The following is a 26,309-nucleotide window of genomic DNA, read 5'->3' on the forward strand; positions in this document are numbered from 1 at the left end:
AATATCTTTTCAATTTATTCAGGTATTCTTTTGGGATGCCACTTCGACCGTTGAATTTTGGTAGTTGTCGGTCTTTCTCGTCATTTCCATTGCATATAATTTTGATTGGGCCTTGGAAATTTTCAAATGTTTTGCTCTGTTTAAGTGTTTCCACTTCTTGTTCAAAATTTATTAGATTTTGGTTCAAATTTAGTATTTCAGCTTGCTGAGATTCTAAAGTTTTGTTTTGGATGCTGAGTTTTGGGAGGATTTCGTTCTGTATAATAGCCAAATTAGCTTTAGAATTCTGTTCGGATTCTTGCCTTGTTCGTTGAGAAAGTTCTTCGATTTTTGGTCAAAATTCTGTTCGTGCTCAACCAATTGTGTTTTGACAGCAGATAGGATGTTCCTTTGTCTCTGTTGATTTTTATCATCAGACATTATTTGCTGTTGTGTGAGGTTATCAATCATGAATTGACGCATTTGATCTTGTGATTCATCAATTTTTGTGCGAGTTTCTCGTTGAGTTTAAATCATTTCCTAAACTTGTGTTGTCTGAGTGATCTTAATTGAGTTAATTTCGATCTGGAATTTATTTTGACTTTCACGATTATCTAAAATATGAGTTTCTAGTGCATTTCGGCAAGCTTGGATTTCTAGGCTATTAGCATCAATTTTATCATTGAAGCTTTGAGTGAGTTCAACTTTTAATTCGTTAAGTTTGCTGTTGATTTTACTGTCGATTTTAGCATGGGATTCATTAATTTTGCTGTCAATTTTAGCATGGGATTCGTCAATTTTGTTGCTCAATTTAGTGTCTAATTTAGTCATGAGAGCAATTAAAGTATTAATATCTGATGGTGCAATTAGTTAGTAGGCTATTTGTTGTGGTTTGTTGTAGGCGACATTCGTCGGCTATGTTCGGTAACGATCGGCTGTGTTCGGGTGTCTGAGTGATCAGCAAATGTGACCTTGACTATCACCTGGCATGGAAACATTTAGACTTTGTCTACTGGACAGTTCGGTGGCAACATTTACAAACAGATTTGTAGGAATGGGAATACTAGCGTCTGATTGGTCCATAGGTACGTTGCTTTCTTCCTATCTGTGTTCTAATGTCTGTTGTGGATGTGTTTTTTGTTCTGTGTCTGTGCGTGTGATGTCATCAAGATGGCGACCTTCACCTTCAATTTCACTCTCGCTGTCAGTGTTGTTGTAGTCGTAATCTGAATTTAGGTTAGAGTTTTTACGTTTGGGTCTTAAGTTATATCCTTTCTCGGCCATGATTAATTATTAAATTCCATGTTGATGGCCCCTGGATTACTATGAATGACTATAATATTGTGGTATAATTACCTCGTCAAGTAATCCAAATGATGTGATGTTAGGCTAAAAACCTACATGTTTCGCCGTTAATACGGCATCGTCAGGGTACAAACACAGTAAGACATTGCTGTCACACGCATACAATAAATAAATAACACGAAACGAATTACGAACATAACATTTAGATAGGCCTATCACACGACGCGGACGGTCCCGGCGCAGGTAGTAGACTGCAGCGTCAGACTCCTTGCTCATTGTTGTCCACGTTATCAGCAGGACAAAGGTCAGGTGGTCGGTTACTTTGGTTTATTAAAACATTGAAGATGGAGTGTGAACAAAACTGTAGTTTTTCATTGAGGATATGTCCACTTGCGGTGTTGTCATTGTATAATTTGTATATTTCAAATTCCTCAAGCGTGTTTAATTTACTACCTTTTCTACATACATGTAGCACCTCTAGACCGTCAGCAATCCCACTCATATTATCAGGCCACTGGTTGATTACACAAACGCACCCACATACAACATCGCTAAACGCCTTGAAAGAATCCTGAAAGATAACATAGTATTAGAAAATAATCACAGTCTAAGGAACTCATATGATTTCATTGAAAAAACTAAGGGTTGGCACGTAAAAAACCACCACTTGCTTGCCTCTTTTGATATAGTGAACTTGTACACGAATGTACCCGTAGAAAAAAACCATAGACTTAATACAAAAAAACCTAACCAACAAATCAACTATGTTACCAGAAGCAATAACTGAGGTAATTGACCTACTAAAAGAGATCTTGAAACAAAATTATTTTGTATTTAATGGGAAATTTTATTCTCAAACTGATGGTCTAGCCATGGGATCCCCACTGTCTGGTATCCTATCTGACATATATTTAAATCATATCGAAAATGAATACATTTTATCAAACAAAAACAAATATCATTCAAAAATAGTCCTATACAATAGATACGTCGATGACACCATTGTTTTGTTTGATGGCAATAAAAGGCAATTAGATCTACAATTAAATTATCTCAACAACATAGCTCCCAGGCTAAAGTTCACCTTGGAAACGGAAGAGAACAACGCAATTATTTTTTTGGATTTAACTGTAACTAAAATTAACAATAGTTTTGATTATAAAATCTACAGGAAACCCACGTTTTCAGTCCAGACCATTCATGCAACCTCATACCACCCACACTCTCAAAAAATTGCAGCATTCAACTCAATGGTACATAGACTTCTAACGGTCCCTCTAAGTCCCACAAATTACAACAAAGAATACAATATTATTAAACATATAGCCACATCTAACGGCTACAACAGCAGGCTTGTAGACAAACTTATAACCAAACACCACAAAGCGAAGGTCAAACAATTGGACGAACGTTGCTACGCACCATAAAGCTTTCTATAGACTTTTCATTAACTCAGGCCTACAAAATTCCTTTGGCTATTAAGTTAGCCCACATTGAACTTGAAGTCATTTCTTTCTTAATAAAGATAATTCCTAATTTATGTTTTATTTCTTTCTAATAAGGTAAGTCTTTGTCTTAATCTTATAATAGGCCTATATGAATTATTGAATAAAGAGATTTGGTATGTTACAATATATAATTTATTAATGAAATACAAATATAAGATAAGTTATTGGTTGAATTAGCTACAGGGTAAGTTAACAATGGTAAATTTTCAAAATGGTGGGGTTCCCAAAGTGGATGATATTATTCTAGGCTTATTGGGTTGGTTTCTTCTAAAGTACTAATTAATATTTGAATATGAGCTCTTAATCTCAGGGAGGGGTGGTCGTGCCGGTTCGAATGATATATTAGGCTTCTTTAAAATGCAAATAATTTAATTTAGTTATTGTTCTGAAATAAGTTAAGCTAGGTTCATGATGCTATTAATATAATAATATTAATGTCCAAAGAAAGATTCCAAATGGTTTCACTGAATTTAATGAAATAAAATAGAATTTGAAGATTAAATTTTGAATAAAAGTTCAATTTGAAATATATATATCTTGATGAGTTAGGTTAATTGGGCCTAGTAGGCTATGCTGATTAAATGTCCAATGAAGATTAAATTTGTCCTTAGTTAAATAAGATGGATGATGGTTACCAAATTTGGAGTGTCTGTCTTCTTATAAATTGGTACTCTTCAATGCACTTGTCCAATACTTTTGGATGATGAGAGATTTAAATTTTAGGTTTTACTTTGGGATTATGAATTTTGGTTTAAATCAAACACAATTTCCAATAGAATGATGTTCACACTGTGAAGAGTTGGCAGGATCTGGGGAGAGGCAATGGTAGAAGCTCAGGAAGTCCATGTCCATTGTTGAAGTGATGTACAGATGGTTAATTTACATGAATGACACTTGCCACAGTAATTTTGATTTTCTTTGGATAATTTTGAAAAGTAATACTATATTTAAGATGTTATTATTATATTGCAATTTTCTTACAATTGTATATTATTCTAAAAAAATGATTATTGTTGGTTTTTTTATGAATACTTAATAGGTATGGAGAGAATTTGCATAAATATTATATTGTGACATGAAATAGGATGATGTTTCTGTGGGGTGATGGGATATTATATAACATTTAACAAAATTTGATAAAATAACACATTAACAAGGAGAAACATATTAAATAACTGATAATACATTATCAGGGGCATTAACAGACATTATGGGAGAAAATATACAAAATAAAAGAGAAATTAATGTTAATGATGAATGAATGACATGTAATATTACAAATTATCCCCACAGAAATCTGTATGCTATGAAATTAAATACAGATTTCGACAAAATATGAAATGGAATCATGAATCATTAATATGAATGATACTTAAAGATAGGTATGAATAACATTAAATGATTGATTTTCTGGATGATAGAACATTGGGTGATAATACAACAAAATTATAATCTAAGTTAACAAATGTGTAGGACAATAACATTAAAATGGGGAAAATAGAATAGAGTGTCCATGGCCTGGCATGGGAAGAAAGGGATATTATGGATGTTGTTCCATACTGTTCAATATCAAATAACTTTATTGTTTCTTTGTTATTAAGGGGATCACAGTTTATTAGTAAGTGAGTATTATTTATAAACTTTATCACCTGGGTATCAGTTTATGGAAAACACAATTTAAGGGGTCACGCACTCGCGATTAAGGTCCATGGCACAATTTGGTTAGAGATGATGATGCACAAAAGTATATTGATGGATGAAACACGTTATGAAATTTATTAATGTACAATGTCTTCGAAGGTAGGGTCATCATTATTTATCTCGTCGATCACAGCTTCTATTGCTCGGGTTGGTTCCAAATATTTCTTGAGGGCTGATACATGGTAGGGGCCGTATAAAACATCTTCATCTTCTTTCGCTGATATTTATTTAATAAAATGCTTAATTTTCCACGTTCTTCTGCGGTTATGTGCGTATTTGTTGCTAGGGAATTATCTATTTCTTCTTGGGTTAATGTTTCATCTTCGATTGGATCTGTTTTTCTATTTTTGAAGTTATTTATTGTGCTATTAAATTTATTATATATTGGATCATCGTGATATACATCAAACGTTTCATCATTAAAATATTCATTATTTGGCCTATGGCTATCATTAATTATTAAGTGACATATTTGTCCCTCTTGGTTGCACATACAAAACTTCAAAGTAACATTGTGATTATTTATCTGCATATCTATTTCATTTGTGTTGAAATTCAGATCTATTTTAAGATTAGACAAAACATCTACTCCTAGTATTATAGGTTTTATTAGATTTGGTACAATAAGATATTCCAATGGCAAGGTGTGTTCTGCAATTGTGGTGGGAACGTAAATAATTTGAGAGACTCTTTTAGATCGCTCATTTGTAGCAGTTTTGATTACTGTGTTATTAACTGGAAATTCTTCAAATGGTGAAATTTTGGATTTGTTTTCACTGAACCAGGATTCTGATATACAAGTTTTAGATGAACCAGTGTCAACTAATGCGTTTACTCTAATATTATTAAGTTTGATGCTAATTTCTGGGCAACTTATTTGAGTGAAATTTGGAGATTGATTATTTTCTGAATCATTTTCTAATAAGAAGTTCTTATCGCACATTATACTTTGTGATTGAAGATGATTTATTTCATTAATACTTCGAAACTTTCATAAATAGGCGCTATAATTTTAGAGTTAACTAATGATAATTGACCCTCTCGGTTGTCGCTTACATCGCCCAACCTTTTTCCTGTATATTTGGTGCAGGATGAGTTTGTGGCTCGTAACTGTGTGATGACTGGTTATTTGGAGGAGCATTAGGCACGTAGTTATTTTGTCTCATTACTGCGCAGAGCTGAGCTTGTTCATGGGTTGGGTGGTTTCTGTAGGTCCGTTGGTTGTAGTCACCGTTACATGGAGGATATCTGTCTCGTTGATATGGTTCATTTTCATGGTTTCGGTCGTAAGTAGGATGATTGTGGTTAGGACGGTGGTTTTGATGATTTGGATAACTTCTGTATTGGTGATTGCTGTTGTATGGATTGTTGTGATATGAAGGTATCTTGGGTTGGTACGCTCTCTGATTCTCGTAGCGGCCGTTTTGATGATAGGTGTGTGGTTGTTGATTTGGAGTTGTCAGTCGGTTGTTGGATGAGCTGTTGTGATTCTGGTTGTCGGTGCGTGTCTTCTTCAGTCCGTCTTTGAGATCTTCACTTTGTAGAAGTCTTTCTAATGCACGTACGGTGGTGATGTTTTGTACATTGATGCAGTCTTGTATGATGGAGTCAAATCTCTCTCCCATCAGTGTCACAATTTCTTCTTCGGTCAGGCAAGGGCTCATAGATTGGAGTGAAATCACACGTTCTGTAAGGTACTCACTGCGGCTGAGGGTACCATTTGACCGGTATTTTTATGATTCAATTTTGGCTCTTAAGCTGCGTTGTACTTCTCTTGACTAGTATTTAGCTTCGAATTAGTTGGAAAATTGTTCCCAGGAACTTAGGTCAGTCTTTACGAGTTGTAACCATCTTGAGGCGCGACCTTCGAATGAAGTCTCTAGCAGGTCTTTAAGATATTCAATCGGATCATAATTGCTGTTTCACTCAAGTCCTCTGTCGTAATATCTTTTCAATTTATTCAGGTATTCTTTTGGGATGCCACTTCGACCGTTGAATTTTGGTAGTTGTCGGTCTTTCTCGTCATTTCCATTGCATATAATTTTGATTGGGCCTTGGAAATTTTCAAATGTTTTGCTCTGTTTAAGTGTTTCCACTTTTTGTTCAAAATTTATTAGATTTTGGTTCAAATTTAGTATTTCAGCTTGCTGAGATTCTAAAGTTTTGTTTTGGATGCTGAGTTTTGGGAGGATTTCGTTCTGTATAATAGCCAAATTAGCTTTAGAATTCTGTTCGGATTCTTGCCTTGTTCGTTGAGAAAGTTCTTCGATTTTTGGTCAAAATTCTGTTCGTGCTCAACCAATTGTGTTTTGACAGCAGATAGGATGTTCCTTTGTCTCTGTTGATTTTTATCATCAGACATTATTTGCTGTTGTGTGAGGTTATCAATCATGAATTGACGCATTTGATCTTGTGATTCATCAATTTTTGTGCGAGTTTCTCGTTGAGTTTAAATCATTTCCTAAACTTGTGTTGTCTGAGTGATCTTAATTGAGTTAATTTCGATCTGGAATTTATTTTGACTTTCACGATTATCTAAAATATGAGTTTCTAGTGCATTTCGGCAAGCTTGGATTTCTAGGCTATTAGCATCAATTTTATCATTGAAGCTTTGAGTGAGTTCAACTTTTAATTCGTTAAGTTTGCTGTTGATTTTACTGTCGATTTTAGCATGGGATTCATTAATTTTGCTGTCAATTTTAGCATGGGATTCGTCAATTTTGTTGCTCAATTTAGTGTCTAATTTAGTCATGAGAGCAATTAAAGTATTAATATCTGATGGTGCAATTAGTTAGTAGGCTATTTGTTGTGGTTTGTTGTAGGCGACATTCGTCGGCTATGTTCGGTAACGATCGGCTGTGTTCGGGTGTCTGAGTGATCAGCAAATGTGACCTTGACTATCACCTGGCATGGAAACATTTAGACTTTGTCTACTGGACAGTTCGGTGGCAACATTTACAAACAGATTTGTAGGAATGGGAATACTAGCGTCTGATTGGTCCATAGGTACGTTGCTTTCTTCCTATCTGTGTTCTAATGTCTGTTGTGGATGTGTTTTTTGTTCTGTGTCTGTGCGTGTGATGTCATCAAGATGGCGACCTTCACCTTCAATTTCACTCTCGCTGTCAGTGTTGTTGTAGTCGTAATCTGAATTTAGGTTAGAGTTTTTACGTTTGGGTCTTAAGTTATATCCTTTCTCGGCCATGATTAATTATTAAATTCCATGTTGATGGCCCCTGGATTACTATGAATGACTATAATATTGTGGTATAATTACCTCGTCAAGTAATCCAAATGATGTGATGTTAGGCTAAAAACCTACATGTTTCGCCGTTAATACGGCATCGTCAGGGTACAAACACAGTAAGACATTGCTGTCACACGCATACAATAAATAAATAACACGAAACGAATTACGAACATAACATTTAGATAGGCCTATCACACGACGCGGACGGTCCCGGCGCAGGTGGTAGACTGCAGCGTCAGACTCCTTGCTCATTGTTGTCCACGTTATCAGCAGGACAAAGGTCAGGTGGTCGGTTACTTTGGTTTATTAAAACATTGAAGATGGAGTGTGAACGAAACTGTAGTTTTTCATTGAGGATATGTCCACTTGCGGTGTTGTCATTGTATAATTTGTATATTTCAAATTCCTCAAGCGTGTTTAATTTACTACCTTTTCTACATACATGTAGCACCTCTAGACCGTCAGCAATCCCACTCATATTATCAGGCCACTGGTTGATTACACAAACGCACCCACATACAACATCGCTAAACGCCTTGAAAGAATCCTGAAAGATAACATAGTATTAGAAAATAATCACAGTCTAAGGAACTCATATGATTTCATTGAAAAAACTAAGGGTTGGCACGTAAAAAACCACCACTTGCTTGCCTCTTTTGATATAGTGAACTTGTACACGAATGTACCCGTAGAAAAAAACCATAGACTTAATACAAAAAAACCTAACCAACAAATCAACTATGTTACCAGAAGCAATAACTGAGGTAATTGACCTACTAAAAGAGATCTTGAAACAAAATTATTTTGTATTTAATGGGAAATTTTATTCTCAAACTGATGGTCTAGCCATGGGATCCCCACTGTCTGGTATCCTATCTGACATATATTTAAATCATATCGAAAATGAATACATTTTATCAAACAAAAACAAATATCATTCAAAAATAGTCCTATACAATAGATACGTCGATGACACCATTGTTTTGTTTGATGGCAATAAAAGGCAATTAGATCTACAATTAAATTATCTCAACAACATAGCTCCCAGGCTAAAGTTCACCTTGGAAACGGAAGAGAACAACGCAATTATTTTTTTGGATTTAACTGTAACTAAAATTAACAATAGTTTTGATTATAAAATCTACAGGAAACCCACGTTTTCAGTCCAGACCATTCATGCAACCTCATACCACCCACACTCTCAAAAAATTGCAGCATTCAACTCAATGGTACATAGACTTCTAACGGTCCCTCTAAGTCCCACAAATTACAACAAAGAATACAATATTATTAAACATATAGCCACATCTAACGGCTACAACAGCAGGCTTGTAGACAAACTTATAACCAAACACCACAAAGCGAAGGTCAAACAATTGGACGAACGTTGCTACGCACCATAAAGCTTTCTATAGACTTTTCATTAACTCAGGCCTACAAAATTCCTTTGGCTATTAAGTTAGCCCACATTGAACTTGAAGTCATTTCTTTCTTAATAAAGATAATTCCTAATTTATGTTTTATTTCTTTCTAATAAGGTAAGTCTTTGTCTTAATCTTATAATAGGCCTATATGAATTATTGAATAAAGAGATTTGGTATGTTACAATATATAATTTATTAATGAAATACAAATATAAGATAAGTTATTGGTTGAATTAGCTACAGGGTAAGTTAACAATGGTAAATTTTCAAAATGGTGGGGTTCCCAAAGTGGATGATATTATTCTAGGCTTATTGGGTTGGTTTCTTCTAAAGTACTAATTAATATTTGAATATGAGCTCTTAATCTCAGGGAGGGGTGGTCGTGCCGGTTCGAATGATATATTAGGCTTCTTTAAAATGCAAATAATTTAATTTAGTTATTGTTCTGAAATAAGTTAAGCTAGGTTCATGATGCTATTAATATAATAATATTAATGTCCAAAGAAAGATTCCAAATGGTTTCACTGAATTTAATGAAATAAAATAGAATTTGAAGATTAAATTTTGAATAAAAGTTCAATTTGAAATATATATATCTTGATGAGTTAGGTTAATTGGGCCTAGTAGGCTATGCTGATTAAATGTCCAATGAAGATTAAATTTGTCCTTAGTTAAATAAGATGGATGATGGTTACCAAATTTGGAGTGTCTGTCTTCTTATAAATTGGTACTCTTCAATGCACTTGTCCAATACTTTTGGATGATGAGAGATTTAAATTTTAGGTTTTACTTTGGGATTATGAATTTTGGTTTAAATCAAACACAATTTCCAATAGAATGATGTTCACACTGTGAAGAGTTGGCAGGATCTGGGGAGAGGCAATGGTAGAAGCTCAGGAAGTCCATGTCCATTGTTGAAGTGATGTACAGATGGTTAATTTACATGAATGACACTTGCCACAGTAATTTTGATTTTCTTTGGATAATTTTGAAAAGTAATACTATATTTAAGATGTTATTATTATATTGCAATTTTCTTACAATTGTATATTATTCTAAAAAAATGATTATTGTTGGTTTTTTTATGAATACTTAATAGGTATGGAGAGAATTTGCATAAATATTATATTGTGACATGAAATAGGATGATGTTTCTGTGGGGTGATGGGATATTATATAACATTTAACAAAATTTGATAAAATAACACATTAACAAGGAGAAACATATTAAATAACTGATAATACATTATCAGGGGCATTAACAGACATTATGGGAGAAAATATACAAAATAAAAGAGAAATTAATGTTAATGATGAATGAATGACATGTAATATTACAAATTATCCCCACAGAAATCTGTATGCTATGAAATTAAATACAGATTTCGACAAAATATGAAATGGAATCATGAATCATTAATATGAATGATACTTAAAGATAGGTATGAATAACATTAAATGATTGATTTTCTGGATGATAGAACATTGGGTGATAATACAACAAAATTATAATCTAAGTTAACAAATGTGTAGGACAATAACATTAAAATGGGGAAAATAGAATAGAGTGTCCATGGCCTGGCATGGGAAGAAAGGGATATTATGGATGTTGTTCCATACTGTTCAATATCAAATAACTTTATTGTTTCTTTGTTATTAAGGGGATCACAGTTTATTAGTAAGTGAGTATTATTTATAAACTTTATCACCTGGGTATCAGTTTATGGAAAACACAATTTAAGGGGTCACGCACTCGCGATTAAGGTCCATGGCACAATTTGGTTAGAGATGATGATGCACAAAAGTATATTGATGGATGAAACACGTTATGAAATTTATTAATGTACAATGTCTTCGAAGGTAGGGTCATCATTATTTATCTCGTCGATCACAGCTTCTATTGCTCGGGTTGGTTCCAAATATTTCTTGAGGGCTGATACATGGTAGGGGCCGTATAAAACATCTTCATCTTCTTTCGCTGATATTTATTTAATAAAATGCTTAATTTTCCACGTTCTTCTGCGGTTATGTGCGTATTTGTTGCTAGGGAATTATCTATTTCTTCTTGGGTTAATGTTTCATCTTCGATTGGATCTGTTTTTCTATTTTTGAAGTTATTTATTGTGCTATTAAATTTATTATATATTGGATCATCGTGATATACATCAAACGTTTCATCATTAAAATATTCATTATTTGGCCTATGGCTATCATTAATTATTAAGTGACATATTTGTCCCTCTTGGTTGCACATACAAAACTTCAAAGTAACATTGTGATTATTTATCTGCATATCTATTTCATTTGTGTTGAAATTCAGATCTATTTTAAGATTAGACAAAACATCTACTCCTAGTATTATAGGTTTTATTAGATTTGGTACAATAAGATATTCCAATGGCAAGGTGTGTTCTGCAATTGTGGTGGGAACGTAAATAATTTGAGAGACTCTTTTAGATCGCTCATTTGTAGCAGTTTTGATTACTGTGTTATTAACTGGAAATTCTTCAAATGGTGAAATTTTGGATTTGTTTTCACTGAACCAGGATTCTGATATACAAGTTTTAGATGAACCAGTGTCAACTAATGCGTTTACTCTAATATTATTAAGTTTGATGCTAATTTCTGGGCAACTTATTTGAGTGAAATTTGGAGATTGATTATTTTCTGAATCATTTTCTAATAAGAAGTTCTTATCGCACATTATACTTTGTGATTGAAGATGATTTATTTCATTAATACTTCGAAACTTTCATAAATAGGCGCTATAATTTTAGAGTTAACTAATGATAATTGACCCTCTCGGTTGTCGCTTACATCGCCCAACCTTTTTCCTGTATATTTGGTGCAGGATGAGTTTGTGGCTCGTAACTGTGTGATGACTGGTTATTTGGAGGAGCATTAGGCACGTAGTTATTTTGTCTCATTACTGCGCAGAGCTGAGCTTGTTCATGGGTTGGGTGGTTTCTGTAGGTCCGTTGGTTGTAGTCACCGTTACATGGAGGATATCTGTCTCGTTGATATGGTTCATTTTCATGGTTTCGGTCGTAAGTAGGATGATTGTGGTTAGGACGGTGGTTTTGATGATTTGGATAACTTCTGTATTGGTGATTGCTGTTGTATGGATTGTTGTGATATGAAGGTATCTTGGGTTGGTACGCTCTCTGATTCTCGTAGCGGCCGTTTTGATGATAGGTGTGTGGTTGTTGATTTGGAGTTGTCAGTCGGTTGTTGGATGAGCTGTTGTGATTCTGGTTGTCGGTGCGTGTCTTCTTCAGTCCGTCTTTGAGATCTTCACTTTGTAGAAGTCTTTCTAATGCACGTACGGTGGTGATGTTTTGTACATTGATGCAGTCTTGTATGATGGAGTCAAATCTCTCTCCCATCAGTGTCACAATTTCTTCTTCGGTCAGGCAAGGGCTCATAGATTGGAGTGAAATCACACGTTCTGTAAGGTACTCACTGCGGCTGAGGGTACCATTTGACCGGTATTTTTATGATTCAATTTTGGCTCTTAAGCTGCGTTGTACTTCTCTTGACTAGTATTTAGCTTCGAATTAGTTGGAAAATTGTTCCCAGGAACTTAGGTCAGTCTTTACGAGTTGTAACCATCTTGAGGCGCGACCTTCGAATGAAGTCTCTAGCAGGTCTTTAAGATATTCAATCGGATCATAATTGCTGTTTCACTCAAGTCCTCTGTCGTAATATCTTTTCAATTTATTCAGGTATTCTTTTGGGATGCCACTTCGACCGTTGAATTTTGGTAGTTGTCGGTCTTTCTCGTCATTTCCATTGCATATAATTTTGATTGGGCCTTGGAAATTTTCAAATGTTTTGCTCTGTTTAAGTGTTTCCACTTTTTGTTCAAAATTTATTAGATTTTGGTTCAAATTTAGTATTTCAGCTTGCTGAGATTCTAAAGTTTTGTTTTGGATGCTGAGTTTTGGGAGGATTTCGTTCTGTATAATAGCCAAATTAGCTTTAGAATTCTGTTCGGATTCTTGCCTTGTTCGTTGAGAAAGTTCTTCGATTTTTGGTCAAAATTCTGTTCGTGCTCAAACCAATTGTGTTTTGACAGCAGATAGGATGTTCCTTTGTCTCTGTTGATTTTTATCATCAGACATTATTTGCTGTTGTGTGAGGTTATCAATCATGAATTGACGCATTTGATCTTGTGATTCATCAATTTTTGTGCGAGTTTCTCGTTGAGTTTAAATCATTTCCTAAACTTGTGTTGTCTGAGTGATCTTAATTGAGTTAATTTCGATCTGGAATTTATTTTGACTTTCACGATTATCTAAAATATGAGTTTCTAGTGCATTTCGGCAAGCTTGGATTTCTAGGCTATTAGCATCAATTTTATCATTGAAGCTTTGAGTGAGTTCAACTTTTAATTCGTTAAGTTTGCTGTTGATTTTACTGTCGATTTTAGCATGGGATTCATTAATTTTGCTGTCAATTTTAGCATGGGATTCGTCAATTTTGTTGCTCAATTTAGTGTCTAATTTAGTCATGAGAGCAATTAAAGTATTAATATCTGATGGTGCAATTAGTTAGTAGGCTATTTGTTGTGGTTTGTTGTAGGCGACATTCGTCGGCTATGTTCGGTAACGATCGGCTGTGTTCGGGTGTCTGAGTGATCAGCAAATGTGACCTTGACTATCACCTGGCATGGAAACATTTAGACTTTGTCTACTGGACAGTTCGGTGGCAACATTTACAAACAGATTTGTAGGAATGGGAATACTAGCGTCTGATTGGTCCATAGGTACGTTGCTTTCTTCCTATCTGTGTTCTAATGTCTGTTGTGGATGTGTTTTTTGTTCTGTGTCTGTGCGTGTGATGTCATCAAGATGGCGACCTTCACCTTCAATTTCACTCTCGCTGTCAGTGTTGTTGTAGTCGTAATCTGAATTTAGGTTAGAGTTTTTACGTTTGGGTCTTAAGTTATATCCTTTCTCGGCCATGATTAATTATTAAATTCCATGTTGATGGCCCCTGGATTACTATGAATGACTATAATATTGTGGTATAATTACCTCGTCAAGTAATCCAAATGATGTGATGTTAGGCTAAAAACCTACATGTTTCGCCGTTAATACGGCATCGTCAGGGTACAAACACAGTAAGACATTGCTGTCACACGCATACAATAAATAAATAACACGAAACGAATTACGAACATAACATTTAGATAGGCCTATCACACGACGCGGACGGTCCCGGCGCAGGTGGTAGACTGCAGCGTCAGACTCCTTGCTCATTGTTGTCCACGTTATCAGCAGGACAAAGGTCAGGTGGTCGGTTACTTTGGTTTATTAAAACATTGAAGATGGAGTGTGAACGAAACTGTAGTTTTTCATTGAGGATATGTCCACTTGCGGTGTTGTCATTGTATAATTTGTATATTTCAAATTCCTCAAGCGTGTTTAATTTACTACCTTTTCTACATACATGTAGCACCTCTAGACCGTCAGCAATCCCACTCATATTATCAGGCCACTGGTTGATTACACAAACGCACCCACATACAACATCGCTAAACGCCTTGAAAGAATCCTGAAAGATAACATAGTATTAGAAAATAATCACAGTCTAAGGAACTCATATGATTTCATTGAAAAAACTAAGGGTTGGCACGTAAAAAACCACCACTTGCTTGCCTCTTTTGATATAGTGAACTTGTACACGAATGTACCCGTAGAAAAAAACCATAGACTTAATACAAAAAAACCTAACCAACAAATCAACTATGTTACCAGAAGCAATAACTGAGGTAATTGACCTACTAAAAGAGATCTTGAAACAAAATTATTTTGTATTTAATGGGAAATTTTATTCTCAAACTGATGGTCTAGCCATGGGATCCCCACTGTCTGGTATCCTATCTGACATATATTTAAATCATATCGAAAATGAATACATTTTATCAAACAAAAACAAATATCATTCAAAAATAGTCCTATACAATAGATACGTCGATGACACCATTGTTTTGTTTGATGGCAATAAAAGGCAATTAGATCTACAATTAAATTATCTCAACAACATAGCTCCCAGGCTAAAGTTCACCTTGGAAACGGAAGAGAACAACGCAATTATTTTTTTGGATTTAACTGTAACTAAAATTAACAATAGTTTTGATTATAAAATCTACAGGAAACCCACGTTTTCAGTCCAGACCATTCATGCAACCTCATACCACCCACACTCTCAAAAAATTGCAGCATTCAACTCAATGGTACATAGACTTCTAACGGTCCCTCTAAGTCCCACAAATTACAACAAAGAATACAATATTATTAAACATATAGCCACATCTAACGGCTACAACAGCAGGCTTGTAGACAAACTTATAACCAAACACCACAAAGCGAAGGTCAAACAATTGGACGAACGTTGCTACGCACCATAAAGCTTTCTATAGACTTTTCATTAACTCAGGCCTACAAAATTCCTTTGGCTATTAAGTTAGCCCACATTGAACTTGAAGTCATTTCTTTCTTAATAAAGATAATTCCTAATTTATGTTTTATTTCTTTCTAATAAGGTAAGTCTTTGTCTTAATCTTATAATAGGCCTATATGAATTATTGAATAAAGAGATTTGGTATGTTACAATATATAATTTATTAATGAAATACAAATATAAGATAAGTTATTGGTTGAATTAGCTACAGGGTAAGTTAACAATGGTAAATTTTCAAAATGGTGGGGTTCCCAAAGTGGATGATATTATTCTAGGCTTATTGGGTTGGTTTCTTCTAAAGTACTAATTAATATTTGAATATGAGCTCTTAATCTCAGGGAGGGGTGGTCGTGCCGGTTCGAATGATATATTAGGCTTCTTTAAAATGCAAATAATTTAATTTAGTTATTGTTCTGAAATAAGTTAAGCTAGGTTCATGATGCTATTAATATAATAATATTAATGTCCAAAGAAAGATTCCAAATGGTTTCACTGAATTTAATGAAATAAAATAGAATTTGAAGATTAAATTTTGAATAAAAGTTCAATTTGAAATATATATATCTTGATGAGTTAGGTTAATTGGGCCTAGTAGGCTATGCTGATTAAATGTCCAATGAAGATTAAATTTGTCCTTAGTTAAATAAGATGGATGATGGTTACCAAATTTGGAGTGTCTGTCTTCTTATAAATTGGTACTCTTCAATGCACTTGTCCAATACTTTTGGATGATGAGAGATTTAAATTTTAGGTTTTACTTTGGGATTATGAATTTTGGTTTAAATCAAACACAATTTCCAATAGAATGATGTTCACACTGTGAAGAGTTGGCAGGATCTGGGGAGAGGCAATGGTAGAAGCTCAGGAAGTCCATGTCCATTGTTGAAGTGATGTACAGATGGTTAATTTACATGAATGACACTTGCCACAGTAATTTTGATTTTCTTTGGATAATTTTGAAAAGTAATACTATATTTAAGATGTTATTATTATATTGCAATTTTCTTACAATTGTATATTATTCTAAAAAAATGATTATTGTTGGTTTTTTGATGAATACTTAATAGGTATGGAGAGAATTTGCATAAATATTATATTGTGACATGAAATAGGATGATGTTTCTGTGGGGTGATGGGATATTATATAACATTTAACAAAATTGGATAAAATAACACATTAACAAGGAGAAACATATTAAATAACTGATAATACATTATCAGGGGCATTAACAGACATTATGGGAGAAAATATACAAAATAAAAGAGAAATTAATGTTAATGATGAATGAATGACATGTAATATTACAAATTATCCCCACAGAAATCTGTATGCTATGAAATTAAATACAGATTTCGACAAAATATGAAATGGAATCATGAATCATTAATATGAATGATACTTAAAGATAGGTATGAATAACATTAAATGATTGATTTTCTGGATGATAGAACATTGGGTGATAATACAACAAAATTATAATCTAAGTTAACAAATGTGTAGGACAATAACATTAAAATGGGGAAAATAGAATAGAGTGTCCATGGCCTGGCATGGGAAGAAAGGGATATTATGGATGTTGTTCCATACTGTTCAATATCAAATAACTTTATTGTTTCTTTGTTATTAAGGGGATCACAGTTTATTAGTAAGTGAGTATTATTTATAAACTTTATCACCTGGGTATCAGTTTATGGAAAACACAATTTAAGGGGTCACGCACTCGTGATTAAGGTCCATGGCACAATTTGGTTAGAGATGATGATGCACAAAAGTATATTGATGGATGAAACACGTTATGAAATTTATTAATGTACAATGTCTTCGAAGGTAGGGTCATCATTATTTATCTCGTCGATCACAGCTTCTATTGCTCGGGTTGGTTCCAAATATTTCTTGAGGGCTGATACATGGTAGGGGCCGTATAAAACATCTTCATCTTCTTTCGCTGATATTTATTTAATAAAATGCTTAATTTTCCACGTTCTTCTGCGGTTATGTGCGTATTTGTTGCTAGGGAATTATCTATTTCTTCTTGGGTTAATGTTTCATCTTCGATTGGATCTGTTTTTCTATTTTTGAAGTTATTTATTGTGCTATTAAATTTATTATATATTGGATCATCGTGATATACATCAAACGTTTCATCATTAAAATATTCATTATTTGGCCTATGGCTATCATTAATTATTAAGTGACATATTTGTCCCTCTTGGTTGCACATACAAAACTTCAAAGTAACATTGTGATTATTTATCTGCATATCTATTTCATTTGTGTTGAAATTCAGATCTATTTTAAGATTAGACAAAACATCTACTCCTAGTATTATAGGTTTTATTAGATTTGGTACAATAAGATATTCCAATGGCAAGGTGTGTTCTGCAATTGTGGTGGGAACGTAAATAATTTGAGAGACTCTTTTAGATCGCTCATTTGTAGCAGTTTTGATTACTGTGTTATTAACTGGAAATTCTTCAAATGGTGAAATTTTGGATTTGTTTTCACTGAACCAGGATTCTAATATACAAGTTATTGATGAACCAGTGTCAACTAATGCGTTTACTCTAATATTATTAAGTTTGATGCTAATTTCTGGGCAACTTATTTGAGTGAAATTTGGAGATTGATTATTTTCTGAATCATTTTCTAATAAGAAGTTCTTATCGCACATTATACTTTGGGATTGAAGATGATTTATTTCATTACTGAGACTTTCATAAATAGGCGCTGTAATTTTAGAGTTAACTAATGATAATTGACCCTCTCGGTTGTCGCTTACAGCGCCGAACCGTTTTCCTGTATATTTGGTGCAGGATGAGTCTGTGGCTCGTAACTGTGTGATGATTGGTTGTTTGGAGGAGCACTTGGCACGTAGTTATTTTGTCTCATTACTGCGCAGAGCTGAGCTTGTTCTTGGGTTGGGTGGTTTCTGTAGGTCCGTTGGTTGTTGTCACCGTTACGAGGAGGATATTTGTCTCGTTGATATGGTTTGTTTTCATGGTTTCGGTCGTAAGTAGTATGATTGTGGTTAGGACGGTAATTTTGATGGTTTGGATAACTTCTGTGTTGGTGATTGTTGTTGTATGAATTGTTGTGATATGAAGGTATCTTGGGTTGGTACGCTCTCTGATTTTCGTAGCGGCCATTTTGATGATAAGTGTGTGGTTGTTGATTTGGAGTTGTCGGTCGGTTGTTGAATGAGCTGTTGTGATTCTGGTTGTTGGTACGTGTCTTCTTCGGTCCTTCTTTGAGATCTTCACGTTGTAGAAGTCTTTCTAAGGCACGTACGGTGGTGATGTTCTGTACATTGATGCAGTCTTGTACGATGGAGTCAAATCTCTCTGCCATCAGTGTCACGATTTCTTCTTCGGTTAGGCAAGGGCTCATAGATTGGAGTGAAATTACACGTTCTGTAAGGTATTCGCTGCGGCTGAGGGTACCATTTGACCGGTATTTTTCTGATTCGATTTTGGCTCTTAAGCTGCGTTGTACTTCTCTTGACCAGTATTTAGCTTCGAATTCGTTGGAAAATTGTTCCCAGGAACTTAAGTCAGTCTTTACAAGTTGTAGCCATCTTGAGGCGGGCCCTTCGAATGAAGTTTCTAGCAGGTCTTTGAGATATTCAATCGGGTCATAATTGCTGTTTCGCTCAAGTCCTCTGTCGTAATATCTTTTCAATTTATTAAGATATTCTTTTGGGTTGCCACTTCGGCCGTTGAATTTTGGTATTTGTCGGTCTTTCTCTTCATTTCCATTGCATATAATTTTGATTGGGCCTTGGAAGTTTTCAAATGTTTTGCTTTGTTTGAGGGTTTCCACTTCTTGTTCACATTTAGTCAGATTTTGATTTAAACTTTGGATTTCAGCTTGCTGAGATTCTAAAGTTTTGTTTTGGATGGTGAGTTTTGGGAGAATTTCGTTTTGTATGATGGCCAAATTAGCTTTAGAATTCTGTTCGGATTCTTGCCTGGTTCGTTGAGAAAGTTCTTCAATTTTTTGGTCAAAATTCTGTTCATGCATTACCAATTGTGTTTTGACAGCAGATAGGATGTCATTTTGTCTCTGTTGATTTTTATTATCAGATATTGATTGTTGTTGTGTAAGATTATCAATGACGAATTGTCTCATTTGATCTTGTGATTCATCAATTTTTTGTGTGAGTTTTTCATTAAGTTTAATGATTTTTTCAGCTTGTGTTGTCTGAGTGATCTTAATTGAGTTTATTTCGATCTGGAATTTATTTTGACTTTCACGATTTTCTGAAATTTGAGTTTCTAGCGCGTTTCTGCAAGCTTGAATTTCTAGGCTATTAGCATCAATTTTATCATTGAAGCTTTGAGTGAGTTCAACTTTTAATTCATTGAGTTTGCTGTTGATTTTACTGTTAATTTCGGCATGGGATTCGTTAATTTTGCTGTCAATTTTAGCATGGGATTCGTTAATTTTGCTGTCAATTTTAGCATGAGATTCGTCAATTTTGTTGCTCAATTTAGTGTCTAGTTTAGTCATGAGGGCAATTAAAGTATTAATATCTGATGGTGCAATTAGTGTTGATGTGACAGTTGCTCTAGGATTATTTACTAGCCGAAGCTGTTGCCGCGTTAGGTCTAGGTCTAGGTGACGTTTGTCAGTGTCGGCTATATTTGGTGACGATCGGCTGTGTTCGGGTGCGGGTGTCTGGGTTATTGATCCGCTAATGTGACCTTGGCTATCACCTGGCATTTTGGAAACATTCAGACTTTGTTTACTGGACAGTTCAGTGGCAACATTTGCAAACAGACTTGCAGGAATGGGAATACTAATGTCTGATTGGTCCATGGACTCGTTGCTCTCTTCCTCTGTGAGTTCTGATGTCTGCTGTGGATGTGTTTTTTGTTCTGTGTCCGTGCGTGTGATGTCATCAAAATGGCGACCTTCTTCTTCAATCTCGCTCTCGCTGTCAGTGTTGTTGTAGTCGTAATTTGGGTTTAGGTTAGAATTTTTACGGTTGGGCCTTAAATTGTAACCTTTCTCGGCCATGATTAATTATTGTGCGAATTGTGCGTGATTAATTAGTGTTTTGTATAACGGTTTTGTATTGTTATTGGGGTTAGGGAATGTTAATTATGGGACGTACAGTACAATAGGCTATGGGTTCTTACAATCTAGTACACCTTAAGGTTAACTTAGCCTAAATCGAAAATTGCAATATTTTATGACTACCGTAATATATCATTCGAAAGCCGACACGTTGGGTCGCCAAATTTGCTACACACCATAAAGCTTTCTATAGACTTTTCATTAACTTAGGCCTACAAAATTCCTTTGGCTATTAAGTTAGCCCACATTGAACTTGAAGTCATTTCTTTCTTAATAAAGATAATTCCTAATTTATGTTTTATTTCTGTCTAATAAGGTAAGTCTTTGTCTTAATCTTATAATAGGCCTATATGAATTATTGAATAAAGAGATTTGGTATGTTACAATATATAATTTATTAATGAAATACAAATATAAGATAAGTTATTGGTTGAATTAGCTACAGGGTAAGTTAACAATGGTAAATTTTCAAAATGGTGGGGTTCCCAAAGTGGATGATATTATTCTAGGCTTATTGGGTTGGTTTCTTCTAAAGTACTAATTAATATTTGAATATGAGCTCTTAATCTCAGGGAGGGGTGGTCGTGCCGGTTCGAATGATATATTAGGCTTCTTTAAAATGCAAATAATTTAATTTATTTATTGTTCTGAAATAAGTTAAGCTAGGTTCATGATGCTATTAATATAATAATATTAATGTCCAAAGAAAGATTCCAAATGGTTTCACTGAATTTAATGAAATAAAATAGAATTTGAAGATTAAATTTTGAATAAAAGTTCAATTTGAAATATATATATCTTGATGAGTTAGGTTAATTGGGCCTAGTAGGCTATGCTGATTAAATGTCCAATGAAGATTAAATTTGTCCTTAGTTAAATAAGATGGATGATGGTTACCAAATTTGGAGTGTCTGTCTTCTTATAAATTGGTACTCTTCAATGCACTTGTCCAATACTTTTGGATGATGAGAGATTTAAATTTTAGGTTTTACTTTGGGATTATGAATTTTAGTTTAAATCAAACACAATTTCCAATAGAATGATGTTCACACTGTGAAGAGTTGGCAGGATCTGGGGAGAGGCAATGGTAGAAGCTCAGGAAGTCCATGTCCATTGTTGAAGTGATGTACAGCTGGTTAATTTATATGAATGACACTTGCCACAGTAATTTTGATTTTCTTTGGATAATTTTGAAAAGTAATACTATATTTAAGATGTTATTATTATATTGCAATTTTCTTACAATTGTATATTATTCTAAAAAAATGATTATTGTTGGTTTTTTGATGAATACTTAATAGGTATGGAGAGAATTTGCATAAATATTATATTGTGACATGAAATAGGATGATGTTTCTGTGGGGTGATGGGATATTATATAACATTTAACAAAATTTGATAAAATAACACATTAACAAGGAGAAACATATTAAATAACTGATAATACATTATCAGGGGCATTAACAGACATTATGGGAGAAAATATACAAAATAAAAGAGAAATTAATGTTAATGATGAATGAATGACATGTAATATTACAACGTAAGAAGTACGTTTGTGTTGAATTTTCCCACACATTACAAAATTGCCTGTCCAAAGAGCTTCGTAGGCAGGGAATAGAATTAACATTCAAAACCACAAATCGTACTCGCAATACCCTGTCGCAGACTGACCAAACAAGAGAGAAAATTGAAATGACAGGTGTTTATAAAATTAAATGCCAAGATTGTCCAAGCAAATATATAGGTCAAACAGGTCGTGGGTTCGTTACTCGTTACAATGAACACGGGCCCAAACCACGTTCAATCAAACAGAATTCAGCGTTCGCCCAACATTTGATTGACCTAAACCATAATATGAGTGGGATTGCTGACGGTCTAGAGGTGCTACATGTATGTAGAAAAGGTAGTCAATTAAACACGCTTGAGGAATTTGAAATATACAAATTATACAATGACAACACCGCAAGTGGACATATCTTCAATGAAAAACTACAGTTTCGTTCACACTCCATCTTCAATGTTTTAATAAACCAAAGTAACCGACCACCTGACCTTTGTCCTGCTGATAACGTGGACAACAATGAGCAAGGAGTCTGACGCTGCAGTCTACTACCTGCGCCGGGACCGTCCGCGTCGTGTGATAGGCCTATCTAAATGTTATGTTCGTAATTCGTTTCGTGTTATTTATTTATTGTATGCGTGTGACAGCAATGTCTTACTGTGTTTGTACCCTGACGATGCCGTATTAACGGCGAAACATGTAGGTTTTTAGCCTAACATCACATCATTTGGATTACTTGACGAGGTAATTATACCACAATATTATAGTAATTATTAAACTGATAGATTGCAAACTGTGCGTGATTTATTAGTGTTTTGTATCACGGCTTTGTGTTGTTATTGAGGTTGGGGAATGTTAATTACGGGACGTACAGTACAATATAGGCTATGGGTTCTTACAATCTAGTACAACTTAAAGTTAACTTAGCTTAGATCGAAAATTGCAATATTTTATGACTACCGTAATATATCATTCGAAAGCCGACACGTTTGGTCGCCAAATTTGCTACGCACCATAAAGCTTTCTATAGATCTATTTAAGGCCCATAAAATTCCTTTGGCTATTAATCTAGCCCACATTTTGAACTTAAAGATCATTCTTAACTTGTGTTTTATTTGTGTCTAATGAGGTATATCTTTATCTTAATCTTATAATATATGAATTACTTTAAGAATAAATAGGTTTGGTAAGTTACAATATGAAATTTATTAGCGAATTACAAATATAAGATGTTGGTTGACCTCTATAGGGTCTAACAATGGTAAATTTACAAAATGGTGGGGCTTCCAAAGTGGATAAAAAGATTCTAGGCTATAATCGTTATATTGGGTTGGTTTCTTCTAAAGTGATTAATATTATTAAATAACTTATATGAGCTCTTGATCTCAGGGAGGGGTGGTCGTGCCGGTTCGAATGATATATTAGGTTTTTAACTTTTAAATGCAGATAATTTAATTATTGTTCTGAAATAGGCTAGGTTTATGATGCTATATTGTAATATGTCAATGTCCAAAGAAAGATGCCAAATGGTTTCACTGAATTTAATGGAATAAAAAATAAGATTTGAAGATTATATTTGGAATAAAAGTTCAATTTGAAATATGTATATCTTGATGAGTTTCAGTTATAATTGTATTTTCTGTCCAAAAATCAATTCTGCAGGTGATGCTCCACATGCAAGAGGAGAAGAGCGATGTGCTAAAAGACCAAGATATGGATCTTTTTTACATGTCTCAACCGCTCTTTCAGCTTGCCCATTAGACTGAGGGAAGTGAGGGCTTGAGGTCTCTATAGCGAAACCCAATTCTTTTGCAAACGCTCTCATATCTGAAGAGACTAAAGCAGTTCCATTGTCAGACCTTACAACACGTGGAATCCCATGTATGAAAAATATTGACAAATAAGCTTGTTTTATAGCAACCATATTTATACTGGCTAATGACAACAATTCAATATATTTTGAAAAATAGTCTTGCATGCAAATATATACTTTTAGATTATACACGAATAAATCTGTCCCAACAACTACCCAGGGTTGGTTAGGAACCACAGACGTGATTAATGGTTCGGCAGGATTAAAACCCGATTCTCCAAGCAACTAGAGCAGTTCTCATCAACCATTCTCTTTATATCCACCGATAGTCCAGGCCACCAAACTGTGTCCCTTGAACGAGCCAGACACTTATTTACTCCTAGATGTCCACTATGTATCTGGGATAAAATCTAATTTCTTAAAGGTTTTGGAATGAATATCCTTAATCCTTTTGAAATCAGCCCATTAACAAAAGACAAATTCCCTCGTTCTCTGAAAAATTCTGTATTCTTTAAGTCCGTCCACTCACCTGATTCTATTGCTTTCTTTAACATGTTACATAACATCTTCTTTCACACTTTGACGTATTATTTCTAATCTACTATAAAACAAGCAAGTTAATGTAGACACAACTGAATTAACAAATACCTCAACATCTTCATCTAGTATATCACTTTCAGCAGTTGAAACAGTCTGCAATGGTGCCCTAGACAGTGCATCAGGAACAAAGAAGCTTTTTCCTGTTTCATATCTCATTTCATAATCAAAGGGCATGAGTCTCATTCTGAATCTCTGCAACCGAGGTGTTAGGTCACACAAAGACGTTTGTCCTAAAATTTAGATAAGGGACTTGTGATCAGTAACCAGTTCAAGTTTCTTTCCCAAAATGAAAGAACAGAATTTCTCACAAGCCCAGGTTAGGGAAAGAGCCCCCTTTTCAATTTGAGCATACCGAGATTCTGTGTTAGTCATAGTTCTTGATGCATATTGTATTGGCTTCCATTGACCATCCACATTTTGTTCTAAAATGGCTCCAAGTCCGAATTTCGATGCATCTGCACACACTCTAGTTTTCCTCTCAGGATTATATATATTTTTTTCAACGAGGACTTATATGTGACTTATTTATTCTTTGCACTTTCTCTCTCAACTTACTTGTTTATGAGCTACAGGATGCTGAATGTACACCACAAGCCTTTCTTTTAGATATAAGACGCTGCAACTCCTAAATGGAGTAGGTTTAGAGAAAAAGTGTCACGAATAAAAACGTTTAAAAATAGCATTTAAATTCTAAAAGAATCCTAAAATACAGCGTATTCCATAAGAAATAACAAAGTTGTTGGCCGTATTGGAAAATGGTGGATATATATTTTTTATTCGTAACCATCCCTAAACCACATTTTTTACAAATAAAGGGGGTCGTCTAGTAAAAAATTAACTCTTATATGGAAAATAAAATTTATGTATGTTCACTATGTAATCTCAACCGGAATGAAACGTGTACCTACCCTTTTATAGCAGAATGTCCAATTTAATAAAAGATACGTCAGTTTTGGTTTAATAAGTTATATTTAAATGAATATGAGTTTTTTGAATTTTTAAATGGCAAAGATTGGTGGGCACTTGGAAATTATCTTAAAGAGGGTGGGAATTGATAATGGAGTTTAATTATTAAATTTAAGAATTGAGATATCAATTCAAAAGTGAGAAAACTCTATGATTAAAAAAAAATGTATAAAATATTGTTTGTTAAGTATCTATCAAAGTAAATTATAAAAGTAACAGGTTTGTTTTATGAATTATTAACTGTTTGTAGGAAAAATTCAGATTCTCAGTAGGCTACAATTTAAATTTTATTATTCATTCAATTGTTATCTGATCTTTATTAGTATGTAGTGCTATTTGTGTATATTCTGTAGTGGAAATCAGTTTATTTTATGAATAATTGTGTGTGGTTCATGGACTCTTTTAAAGTGTTTTAAAATATTTTAAAATCAGTATATCAATCACAAAACAGACGGTCTTTGACCATTGTTCTTTGCATTTAAATAAAAAACACTGTATTGATATTTTATTACAATGAACACTTCTTCTTCTTCTTCTTCTTCTTCTTCTTCTTCTTCAGAAATCTATAATAATTATATTTAAATATTTATTAATCTAATAATTCTTTTTGTAGATTATCGTAACGCAAAATGATTAATAAAAGATTGCGTT

General features: G+C 34.1%; 1 protein-coding gene across 1 annotated transcript; it reads right to left on the minus strand.

The window, feature by feature from the left end:
- Nucleotides 1-18,411: 18,411 nt before the first annotated feature.
- LOC128999645 (putative uncharacterized protein DDB_G0277255) lies at nucleotides 18,412-20,655 on the minus strand. Its single transcript, XM_054426262.1, has one exon. The coding sequence runs from the start codon at nucleotides 20,653-20,655 to the stop codon at nucleotides 18,412-18,414; it is 2,244 nt and encodes a 747-aa protein (XP_054282237.1).
- Between the last annotated feature and the right edge of the window lie 5,654 nt (nucleotides 20,656-26,309).

Source organism: Macrosteles quadrilineatus, unplaced genomic scaffold (assembly GCF_028750875.1).
Source record: "Macrosteles quadrilineatus isolate MER2022 unplaced genomic scaffold, UCM_ALF_1.0 Scaffold_1__1_contigs__length_201487025, whole genome shotgun sequence".
NCBI classification, from domain to species: Eukaryota; Metazoa; Arthropoda; class Insecta; order Hemiptera; family Cicadellidae; genus Macrosteles; species Macrosteles quadrilineatus.